The 12,243-nt window shown below is 43.5% G+C and overlaps 1 protein-coding gene across 3 annotated transcripts in view; it reads left to right on the plus strand.

The window, feature by feature from the left end:
• The window catches only part of FRAS1 (Fraser extracellular matrix complex subunit 1), a 175,755-nt gene that overhangs the window by 81,708 nt on the left and 81,804 nt on the right, over positions 1-12,243 (plus strand). For all 3 annotated transcript variants that reach the window (XM_049814968.1, XM_049814967.1, XM_049814969.1), the window contains 4 exons: positions 7,125-7,268; positions 9,004-9,144; positions 9,574-9,714; positions 10,615-10,788. In XM_049814968.1, the coding sequence (XP_049670925.1) occupies positions 7,125-7,268; positions 9,004-9,144; positions 9,574-9,714; positions 10,615-10,788 (600 nt within the window). The remainder of the gene's footprint in view (positions 1-7,124; positions 7,269-9,003; positions 9,145-9,573; positions 9,715-10,614; positions 10,789-12,243) is intronic.

A 12,243-nucleotide genomic window follows, 5' to 3' on the forward strand; every position in this document is an offset into this window, starting at 1 on the left:
ACACTGAGATGTGTCTAAATCCTGTATGTTAGTGATTGGAAAGACTGAGAATAAGATCTTGAAGTTTCAGTTTTCTCTTCAGTGGAAGTGTGATAGTGCTTTTATGAGCTTCCCCTGCTCCTTTGAAATATTTTTACTTTTCCCAAACTGTAAAGCAGCTGCTTTTTCATCGTGACAGTTTAATTGTTTTCTCTAAAGTTAACACTTTTCTCCTCTTGATGTTGGCCTTTTTAGAAGGCTTCTATTTCTGCAGCTCTAATTCATCAAAGGGGTGGAGCACATGCTTAACTTCTTGAGCCATCACTTTAATTTCTTTGGAACTAGCCCTTCTCCTTAAATACGGGCTTAGGGCTTTTGGCAGGTTTCAGGGGAAAGCACTTGAGATTCCAAGTCCAGCTTCCTTTTCTGAAGTGGTTTGCCTTGAAGAGCTGACCATTTGTTTCAGGTTTTCAAAGTCTGAAAAGCCTCTGTCTTCCAGCAGTCACTATAGACTAGGGCCCCATTGTGTGTGTATAAATAGAAAAGAGAGACCCGGTCCAAAAGAATTTATAGACTTAAGTATCAAATAATCTTCTACTTCATTTGGTTTTATTTTGCCATTTCCTTTCCACCTGCTCCTAGTGTTTTAATTGGCAGTGCCCATGTACTGCTGAAGCGGTAGGGAAAAGCTAATGTTTCATTTTATTACTGGTTTTTAGATTACTGATTGTACATTCGATCCAAATTTGCAGTCACACATGCTTGTAGCTGAAAGTTGCTGGGAAAATTTGTTCCTGTTTCCTCAAGGGAATTAAACCAATTTGCTTTAGTTCTGCCTGGCTGCATTTTCTGCATAAAGTCACACCAGTGGAGAACATCTTAAATTTCAGATATGGTCCATAATTCATTGCCATTCACTCTTTCTTTGTATCCTCTTTATTTTCACAAATCTCTAATCTGATTGTCCAGATGAGCCTTAGACTGTTCAGAAATATTTTTCTCATAATGGTTTTAACATCTACAATAAGCATGTTCCAAAATCACAAAAAGAATGAACTAGACTGTGTTAATCGCTATAGTTCCAGTAAACTCCTTCTTGAGGAATTCGTTCTGGAGATGAAAAAGACTCATAAAACCAGGTTTCTTACTCCATCCTATTGTGGAAACACTGTTAGTAACAAAACACAATGAATTAGTCTTTCCTTTTGTTTATGTTTTATAACATCTGGTCTAATTGAATCTATTTTGAATTTTGGAATACAGTTGTTTAATCCTTGCCCTATTTCAATCTTACACAAGCATTGTTTCCTGTCCCTGTCCCTCCGCCTGCTTCTGTAAAGTATGAAAACCATTAAGAGAATGTGAAGTTGAGAATAAAAGGTAATAGGTTCAGTTATATGGCAGTGTATTTAAAGATCATGGATCAGTTTGTATCAGGCTTAGAGCAGAGCGGTAGATGAAGTCTTCCTTGTCAGAAATAGGCTGTGGAAACAGTTAAGAAACCCCCCCCCACCAAAGGCAAAGCAAAGGGAAGCGAAAATAAGAGATGTCTGCCTGGTAGAACAGAAGGACTCAAAGGACTTGCAGTGTTCAGTGCTCTCACTGCATTTTTCTAACTTAATTATTTATGTTTTCAAGATTATTCAAAAGCCTAGGCAGAACTCAAGTGTTTCTGCTTTGATCTCCCAAAATGCGAACGTCAAAATGTGTAACTTGATGCTCGCAGACCCAGCTCCCTCTGTAGCAAAGCGCTTGAATTTTTATTCACAACCTGTTGTTTTTCTCTGCCGTATCTGGCTGCGGAGGCTCACCTTGAGGATAAACAACGGAACATGACTAAGCTGAACTTGCCCAGCTCATGGTGAGGAGGGCAAGTTAAAGGTGGTTAATGCTACGATGCGGCACAGAGCAGTCGGACCCCATCTGTGCTTTTCCAAAGCCACACAGTGACTTCTTACTGTGTTCTTGCTGGGATGCCATTTGTGTTAGCCCTCCTGTTGTCGTCAAACCTGGCAATGTTATAACTGCTCTGATGCAGATCAGAGAAAGTTTGGTGGGTGGTTCTTTAATTGATTCTCTGATTTCTGGTCAATCATGAAAGAACAGAAGCATCACTTTGCAGGAGCTCTCATCTTCTAAAAGCCTGGGCCTCTGTCACTTCTGTGTGACTTCTTCATTACACCCCTGCAGCTCCTGAGTAACAGAGCAGAGAAAAAGACCCATTGGCTCAGGAGCCACTGGAGTGCTCTTGCTTTAACCAAGAAGCGGGATCCTGGAAGTTTTGTCTGTTTAATTTTGATTTTCTGGAAAGACATGTTACTGCATCTTAATGAATACTATCACGTCAGCTGAGGCAGAGTAATTGCACACCCTATTGCAACTGGAAGGTTGACTATAATCTTTTGAATATCTTTCCTTCAGCAGCAGTGTCTGGTTAAGCTGCAGGGTCTTGCATATAAGTCCAGTATCCACACAGAAGGGAGGAGGCAATGCAAAACAGTCCCTACAAATCTGAACTGAAAATAGCCAGGAAGGCTGAAAACAGGTTCCTGGCAATGCAGTCATTCTGTTGATTTCTTTTCACACAGACACTTAGTTGCTGTAGGCAAAGACGTTTCAGCTGACAGTGGCTCCTTGAATGCTTCCACTTTTTCCTCTGCTTTTTTAGTGGAGTTGGTTGCTGTTTGCACCAGGAGCAGCTGTTGAGTCTGGCACTGACCCAGTGCTGAAAGAGCCAAAGCTTCTGCAGGCAGGTTGTGCGTGAGTGTGTATAAACACAGGGCAGGAATGGGTTGGGGCTGCCGTCCCATCCGTATGAACCCAGTTCCTACCTGTTGGGGGTCCATTGCTTACAACTGCAGCTGCGGTTGTACCATCTGATGGCAAACAGAGTGGAGATGTTGGCTGGGTTTTACTAGCTGCTGGACTAGTGACAAAAAAGTCCTCAAGACATGTGAAAATAAATTGCCTGGTGCCTGTCACTGCAAGCACGAGAAGTGAAGGATTGTATCTGTGGGAGCATGAATTAGGCTGTGCGTGTTTGTCATCTGGAGACTGGCAGCTGATAACTCCTGGAGGTGCTTGCCACCAGGAGCATGAATTAGGCTGTGCGTGTTTGTCATCTGGAGACTGGCAGCTGATAACTCCTGGAGGTGCTTGCCACCTCACATACAGAAATGGCTGTGTCAGAGGAGCCCGTGGAGCCTGTTCCCAGGGAGGGCTTGCATAGCAGAGCTAGTGACTGTAGCAGCACATTCGAGCTGAGCGTCTTGCTGCAAGCCTTTTTTTTCTTGGCCCGCCTGAGGAAATTGTTACCGATCCTGTACTGTGTGTCATTTGTGCTACTTCCAAATGCTACATGTGGCTGTCTTGCTAAAAATTGGGTTGCGTTCTTTCTCCTTTCCTTCCTTTCTTCCGACCTCTGCTAGTTAGATCTCCTCCCTTTCTGTCCCTTTTGGTCTCAAAGAACCCATTTGGACCTGGTCTCTGTCTAATAGCTGGGAGTCCAGAGGATCTGTTTCATGTCAGTTTGCCAAATTCACTGCAGCTTCTCAGAAGGTCTGATGACCTCTGGTAGGTTGTACTTCATCTTCCCTCACTACCCATAGCTGAGATAGCAAGACGTCATGCCCCATCTAGGAAGACAAGCAATTTTAATACAACAGCTGCCTTGCTAGAAGACTTGAAAGCTGCTGTGATAGCCAGGAGTGGATTTGCAGGATCTTTGCCAAGGGCCAGTGAGAGCCAACTGGGAACTGGAGAGAGGAGGTGAAATAAGATCTTAAACTCCTCCAACCTGCAGACTGCTGGTTTGTATCATTACCTGGCTTGAGCCTAGATGTTACAGGTTTCCCCACCAGAAGAATGGCACTGGGGTGTTCTTAGCCCACCTTGTCTAAGATACCCTTCCTTCTTGTCTCACTCCCTTTCTTCATGGCTGTGTTTAGATTAACATTTGTGGTGAGTTTCTTTTTGGCAGCAGAGAAAAGGGGAGTGGGCTGGGCTGGCCTGTCTACTGCTTTATTAGCCCTACAGCCATGTGTCCATAGAAAGGCTTAAGAGAGCCAGAGCCAGAAAGGAAGGCAAGCTGAGAGGGAGGGTTGTTTGCACTGCAGGTAGCCGTGGGCAAGGACAGTGGTGGTGGTGACGACAAAAGCCCAGCAGAATGGCCGTGCGCAGACTGTGGCAGAGAGGCAATACTGCTGGGCACCGTCTCCAGAGAAGAGCCTGGGATGTGGGTCCAGCCATGCCAAAGACCTTTCCAGCGTGGGTATTGTTTATGGTAGACTTACATCCAGCAAAATGTGTGGAACTGGCGGGAGGTGAAGACATTATTTTGACCTACACAGAGGCACAGCTTGAGGCAGCTGCTTGAGAGAAGAGATTGAGGTGTGGATGCGCTCAGGAGTGCTTGGTCTAGTGCAGGCAGCAAATGGTGCACGGTGGGAGCCAAAGCACATCTGCCCAACTGACCTGGCTTTCATCAAAAGTGCATTTTTAATACAGCTGTATGCAAGGCTGCCTGTCTAGCAACGGAGTGTGGAGGCCAGGCTGCCAGGAGAGAAAGGAAAGGAGCAGTACCTCCAGAGAGGACTTGAGAACTTTGCAAATAACTGGGTACGTTCCGATGTGTCAACATATTGAGGCAGGTTAACAGCAAGGGAGTCAAGCTGTGCAGTAGGAAGTCTTTAATTAGAGGATCCAAGTCCTGGTACCCACTCTTTCAAAAAGAAAGTTACAGTGAGCTCAGAGAGGAGCAAAACACTCACGGCTGGAAGGTGAAGTGAGGACATTTCAGTACTTAAGGATTTACAGCATGAACTCATACGCTGCAGTTAACTTTCGAGTGCAGACATGCCCTGAGAATCATCCAAGCTGGAACAAGATGCAGCTTTTTATCAGCAAGGGAAATTATCGACTGGAGCAGAAAAGTGTGCACAATCTTTACCTTGGGATGGGATGTTTGGTATTCATCGTGTTGTGAATCAGCCCCAACTAGATGCGCTTGATAGTGGTGACGGCAGTTGCTTTATGAGTTGGGGGGGAAGATCCTTTTGGGTACAGGATACCTAGTGTCCTTATGGGACACTCCTCACAAAAGAGCGTTCAGGAACTAGAAGAGCCATAGCATTCTGGACAGATCAGGAATTAAGGGCGGGGGGGTGCAGGAGGAAGATGCAGGAAGGTGAGAAGGGGGAAAGCAAACAGCTAGTTAAAGGGCAACAGAAGAAGACGAGAAAAGGGAAAATAAGCAAAGGTGAAAATGTGGAGAAGGAACGTCCAGATTGTCGAAGGACCACATGCTGGGCATGAACTCAAATGTCCCACGTCTTGGCCCCCTAAATACTCCCTGTTCTAACCCCATGCCTGTCACATCACACCTCTGTGTTTCAGTTCCCTTTATATGGGATGGAGATGATAACACTTCCTTGCCTTAGGGTGCAGTGAGATCCACTAGGAAGGGGTGTTTTATCTTAGGCTATGCAGTGTGACTCATATATAAGCACAAACATAGGTGCTCCATCTCATTAATTAACAAACCCAAGAGCAACTATGGCCTCGAGCAGACAGAAGCAGCATAGAAACCATGCAAAACAGGAGTGAGATGGGAGTAGTGGTGATCACCAGTTTGCTGTAAACTTACTTACAGCTACCTGGATTGCAAACACTCCCACCTGTTATAGGGGAGAGGGTGAATTGTGTCTCACTTAGCGGGTTTATTTTGGCAGGAAGGTGTTTGCTTTTGTCACTGTTCTGTAGTGTAAATGTGCTCTTAGTTATGTGGATGAGCTGTGTCTGCTGGTTCCTGCGTTCCACTGAGACTACTTGCAGATGAGTTTTTCTTGGGTGGGTGCAACTTCAGACATGTTTGTGGATACGGGGCAAATGTCAAAAGGTTCTGTTTTCTCCCACCTGCCGTGCTCTGGGACCACAAGTGTGTACCTGCCTTATTGTGAAATAATAAATTTAAGAATATCTTTGGAACATATTTGGGTGTAATTGAGAAAAAATAGCTAAAATAACTGTAATTTGCGCAGTTCCTGCAAGCACTGGTAGCACAGGATTTAACATGAGTCTGCGTCACGCATTTCATAAAACAGTAACCACAGTGGGCTGAATCTCCCCCACAGCTGAACTTGTACAGTTTCAAATAAGGTCGTTCGTTCAACAACTGTTTTGGGAGGCAGAATTGGTCTTCATACAGTTATTAGTTTAGTTGTAAGATGTCATCATGCACAAGGATCACTCTGTTCTGCCTATGTGTTCCTGTACCCAGATGCCACAGAGAGGGCATTTATACTACTTGCATTGCAGAAATGTGATATACTTCAGGAATATCTGAAACATTACTGTGTCCCAACCATGACAGATGACTCACCCAGAGAGAAAAGTAGCTGGTATCTCAACTCAGTGAGGGAATGCCCCTTCTCTTCTGCTGGCAGTGTCAAGGAAAAGTTATGCAGTGCCTGCTGTACTGGACCTGGGACCCACTGCCCACCTTTCCCCATGAATTACTCAGTCTGAGCACGTGAGGGTTTCTGCAGTGCCTGACCAGATCGGCCAACAGCCAGAAGTCAGTTCCTTCTGTGCCAGTGCAGAGTCCTGGAAGGGCAGAAGGAGTTGTTTCCAGAAGTAGGCTGTCTTGTGTTTAATTTTGCAGGACCTCGATTGCAGCCCTGCAGTCTACTTCTGTGTTTGTACATGGAGCTGGGTTAATGTCAGTGTCACTGCAAGGATCTGATTGCAGCTCTGTTTTTTTTAAGTAGCATATAATGGGATCTCTTCCCATTTCCCTTTGTGCTTATACAGCCCCTAGCACCAGGATGAACAAACAGGACTTAACAGTGTTACCAACGCTCCTCCTAGTCTGATTACAGCTACAGAAACTGCTCTGATGTATACAGCATGTAATATTGCATGTACAAAATGAAGCTGTAAATTGTACCCCTGAGATGGCTTGGATAAAAGATACTAACATAAGAAGAGCAGTGTTTTTTTGTTTTCTTTTCCTTTTCTGAAGCAATGAATGCCTGTGAATTTAAGAAACAAAACTGCAAAAAAAAGTGAATTACTGCAAACTGCTCATTTTAAAGAGATGACTGGAAGCTGATTGTCTGTTAATCCTGCACCTTTCTTTCCTGCAGCTTGTCATGAGTCCTGTTCCTCATGCTGGGGTGCTGCTGAGAACAATTGTTTGTCCTGCAAAGACGCATCACGCGTGCTAAAAGCAGGGCTCTGTGTGGCCAGCTGTGGACAGGGATTTTATACAAAGGATGGAATCTGCAGCGGTAAATACCTGTTTTCTTCTCCAATTGCAAGAAGCTTGAGAAATGCTCTGCAAAAAAGGAATCAATATTTCATTTATCCGTGCAGCAGCTGTGATTTTATTCATGTCTAAGAAGCCAGATGCACCTCGTGCATAAATATCAGATGAGGAAAGCTGCTGTTTGTTTGTAAGATTATTAATTCATTTAAGCTAATCAGATGCTGAAAGGTTTAAGGTTTTTTCCTTCACTGAACAGCTTGAAAGCCTAACTGAGTAGTTTCTGAGGGCTTGACAAATCCATTTGTCTGTGGGAAGAAAAAATGGCCTTTGCCAGCAGGTTTCTGTAAATTTGATTGTAATTCAGCATCACAATAACTAATACCTGCACAACAGATGAGACTTGGTTGCTGGGAAAGTTTGCTGAGAAAAGGGAAGAGATGGCTGGCGAGAATTAAGACCTAAGTCAAACAGATCATGAAGGGGAAAAATGTCTCAAAGAAACAAAGAATCTAAAATTTGCTGCAACCATTCAGGTCAAGTCTGGGTTTCTGCTGGCAACCACCTCCATGCTTTGAAGGACTGTCCAGCATAGTCAGTAGAAATGACACAGGGGTTGTCTGTCTTCATGCAGGTCTATCTGAGCCACAGCTAGCTAGAGAGGCCTTGAAACCTGGAGAATGTTGCTCTTCTGGCAGATTCTGGATGAATTTCACTTTGACCAGGTTCCCCTTTAGTTTGGTTGATGTCTATACCAGTAAATTTTACTTACCTGTGTTTTGAAGTGTGCAGGCTTGAAATCTTAAATCTGTAGCTGAAAGTCGTTTAAGCTAAAAAGGAAATTTAGCTTAGATGCAGCTTGAGCATAATTTTGATTTTTATGGCCAGTGATTTCTCAAAACTGCATAGCTGTTCCACATACCCTTCAGGATTCAGGCCTTTTGTCTTCTACCAAAACCAGGCATTTTGATACCCAACCAGAGATCTCTAAGCTGTTTTAAAGGGAGGCTGACTGGTGGAAAGAAACAAAAATTGGTTAAGTAAAATGCTTGGCTTTTCTGCATGTACGGCAACAGTAGTGCTACTGACCTAGGGAAGCCAGTTTTACAGCACTCTTAGACTTCAGGTCAGTTAGCTTCAGAACTGACTGCCTGGGAGAATATAGACCACATGAATTGATAAGAAACATTATTACGCTTAATTTTAGATGCATTTTCTCACTTAAAACTTTGACTTGAAGAAAAGGGCAGGAGGGGGGGGGGAAGAATTGCATTTTTTTATCAACTTTTCCCCCATCTTTTAATTCCTGAACAGTCTGATAACTGATGCTTGTTGTACAAAGGTATGTAAAGATTTATGAGATGGTTTTCATATGCGAAATTGTTCAGAATGGTGCTGCCTGTTCACAGACGGTTGGTGAACAGGAAAAACATTACCTGGAGGGGGTTGTGTCAAGTGTGAAGGGAGTGCTGGTGTAGACCCATTTCTGGTATTTGTACTTACTCAGAGTCCTAGATGGGATACAGGTCAGTGAATACCTGTCTGCACTCACATGTCTACCTCTGTGAATGTCACTACTTATTCCAGGGAAGTACAAAAGGTTACTTGTGCTGGAGAGCAATGTCTAAAGATGCCTTTCTGGCAAAGAAAGGACAAGGCATGGTTTGGCTTACTTGATTTTATCTATGTGGCCAGGTTGATGGGTCTGTTGTTCTTTGCTTATTGAGTGCATTTCATTAATGAGCTGTCATCTTTGGCAGCTTGTGACGAGTTCTGTGAAACATGCTATTCAGACCAACCCAGGTGTTTGACCTGTGCTTCAGATAAGTTGTTACATGATGGGAAGTGCATTTCAGAGTGCCCAGATGGATATTTCCCAAGTAGCAATAGAAGATGCAGAGGTAAGAGGCATATTTGCATGATCTTTTCTAAGGCTCTCAAGGCACCCTCCACATGTTGTCTGCTTTTCCCCAGATGTTTACCTGGGGAGAGGGAATGTTAAGAGCATAGAAGTGTGAGTGGGGACAGGGAATTTGATTTTTTGTTTTCTTAGGTTCACTTGTGATAGATTGTTTTAAATAACCTCTTTGCCTTGCTAAGCCTATTAAGACACTTTGAGATATATATTCAAAATGCTGTGTGAGTGAGAGTTATTACTGTTAGTAGTTATTAATACTCGTGTACTTCTGCTCTCATTAGTTCATATAGCTGAATATCATGCCAACTGGGAGTTTTTAGTTAGCTGGAGGAGGCTGTAGTAGTCAGCACCACTACTCTCAAGGAGAAAAAAATGGAATATTTAAGTTCTGTGTGCTCTGTTTCTTTATCAGCTTGTCACGATTCATGCTCCACATGTGAGGGACCTCTGGCCACTCACTGCACCTCCTGTTCCTTTCCTCTGGCACTGCGTTGGGGCCAGTGCCTGCAGGGCTGTGGAGGGGGTTTTTACCAGGATCACAACGTCTGCAAGGGTAAGCTATGTGCTTGGAGTAAATTCCCCAGCTGCTGTAAACCAGTGTAGCTATATTGGCTTTTTTCAGGCTGTGCTCGGACTACCCAGCTACAATGCTGATCCTTTATCCTATGCTGAACTGGTCAATGAGTAATTCCTGTGTTTGCCTGATGATTTTTTTCTACTTTGAGAAAAAGCAAATCTTTTCAAATACTTTCTCCTTCACACCCTCAGGATTTAGTGATCTTGAGGACTTTTTTTTTCTCTGTGTTGTTGAAATAAACGTACATTGCTTCCAAGTTTTTCTTGACACGAGTTAAGAGGTGGATGAAATTCTGCACACACCTAGTAGATTTGCTAAGACTGAGGACATTTTTGCAGCAATGGAAAACCTGAAAGTTCGGAAGATTAATTTATGCTTCCTATGAGCCCTTCAGACTGTCATTTCTTGATATTTCTCCTAGTGAGATTGTGTTCACCATTACGGTTCCAGAAATTAAAGGAAAATTGATTGCCTATGCCACAGTACTGCAGTTTTTTCCCAACATTATTTGTTCATCAACTTTATTCAAGAAAGGGGCTGTTATTTGGGGGTGGAGGAAAAGATGTCAAAATATTTTTCTAAAATCCCTGTTCCGTTATAGAAAATGCAGCACCCCATCAGTTTATGGAAAAGATTTCTTAGCTTGTGAGTTGCTGTGAAGTGTACACTCTTTTCTAGCTCTTTGAGTATAAGACTGTCTACAGCAATACAAAACTGGATGGAAAGAGGGATGAACAAGAGGGTCCAAACCAGTGTTTTCTTCCCTTTCTCTCTCACGTTTATGACCTGATGCCCAGGTTGTTGGGCCTTGTCCATGTCTCTGAGAAAGCTGTCCTCAAAGCTGCGTCTCTGACTGCTCTCTTGACCTGTGTACAGGTTGCCACCCATCCTGCCGCACATGCGTTGGCCCGGGGGCCTCTCGTTGCCTGCAGTGCAGGGCACCAGAGGACGTACTGCAACCTCACCAGCCCATGGTAGGAGCTGTACATGGTCTTTGCCTCTCTCACTGCCAAGCCCAGTTCTACATGGATAGCACAGGAGTCTGCAAACGTGAGTAGAGGATGGGAACGATTGTTCAAAGCCTTCTGCACAGGGCTGCACTGGATTTTAGCTGTTGAGGGTGATCTTGTACAATGTTCGATTCTTCCATGCTTTGAGCTCCTGTGTTTGCCTTGTGACAGTCATGAATGTTTAAACTCGTTAACTTTCAGAATGGCATATACTAGTACTTTTGAGGGAAAATATACATATAATTTGTGACTAAAGAATTCAGGTACTTTTTCTAAAACGACTGTGTTCAAGTCTGCACAGCTTAGCTTTCTTTTCACTGAAGTTGAGAATGTGATTTTTACCACTGACTTATTTTGAAGCAGGATCAATCCTTAAATCCTTTTCAGAAAAGACTGAGCTGTCTCCTTATTAACCCTTGGAGCAGGTCAAGACATCCCACAGCAGTCTTTTTTTTTGAGGAAGTTCTTCTGATACATGCCCTGCAGCACACATGCCATCACTTCTCCTGAAATAGCAAGTAGGAAGCGTTTCCATGAAGGCTAAAGTTTGGAATAGAGGCTAACATGGGGAAATATGTGGTTTCCCACCACTTTGAGAGAAAACTGTTCCGGACTTAAGCAAAGAATGTTTACTGGGTGGATCCGCAAGCCAGTCTTCCTGGCTCTACAGAGCTTGTGGCAGCTGGTGTGGATGTCTGTACAACAAATGTATTGCAATATCTTGAAGATGATGCAGACATAAGCAGGCTGAGAGGTTAGACTGAGCATCTTGCGCCAACACAGTCCACCCTAAACCTAAGGAGAAATGATACTTTCAGAAACGGCAGTGATTTCCCTGTGTGGAAAGACCAGTCATAGAGACAGTGACTCTATAGCACTTCAGTAACAGTAATAACAATAGCAACAATGCTACTGATGGCTGTTTCTTCCTGTTGAAAAAACATGTTCCAAAAGTGGGCACAATTTAAAATCCATTTATTTTGATTTTATCTCTGCATCTCAACTTGATGGAAAGAGTCTGTACAAGTTCATTTTTTTGCTCTAGGGGATCTTAAAAAAGGAAGAAGTGGCATTTTTTTTTGGTGGAATGATTCCATCTTTAACAGTGACCCACACAGCCCATAAGGTGTGCAGTGCTTTAGATTGGTTCCTGAAGGCATTAATGTAGAGCCTCCAATCCACGCAGTGGCCGTTCCTTGGCAGGTAATGGGTTTTCTTGGCTGAGTCCAGGTTATGCTATAGAAACTGAGTGAAGAATTCCATATACCACTGCCTCAGATGGGTGAACAGACTTGTACAAACAGGCCTGAGCAGAGTTCGGTGATAGTGCTGAATTATGTCATTGGGCAAGAATGCCAGCACAGCCCCATATGTTACTAGCTCTGCTGTATTAGTAACAGCATTAGAATAGTAGTTTGATTTATTGCAGAAGGGTGTGAAGATTCAAGATTTTAAACTTTGAGCTACCCCTGTAAAAAACTCATGCAAAGTTTAT

Source organism: Accipiter gentilis, chromosome 12, assembly GCF_929443795.1.
Source record: "Accipiter gentilis chromosome 12, bAccGen1.1, whole genome shotgun sequence".
NCBI lineage: Eukaryota > Metazoa > Chordata > Aves > Accipitriformes > Accipitridae > Astur > Astur gentilis.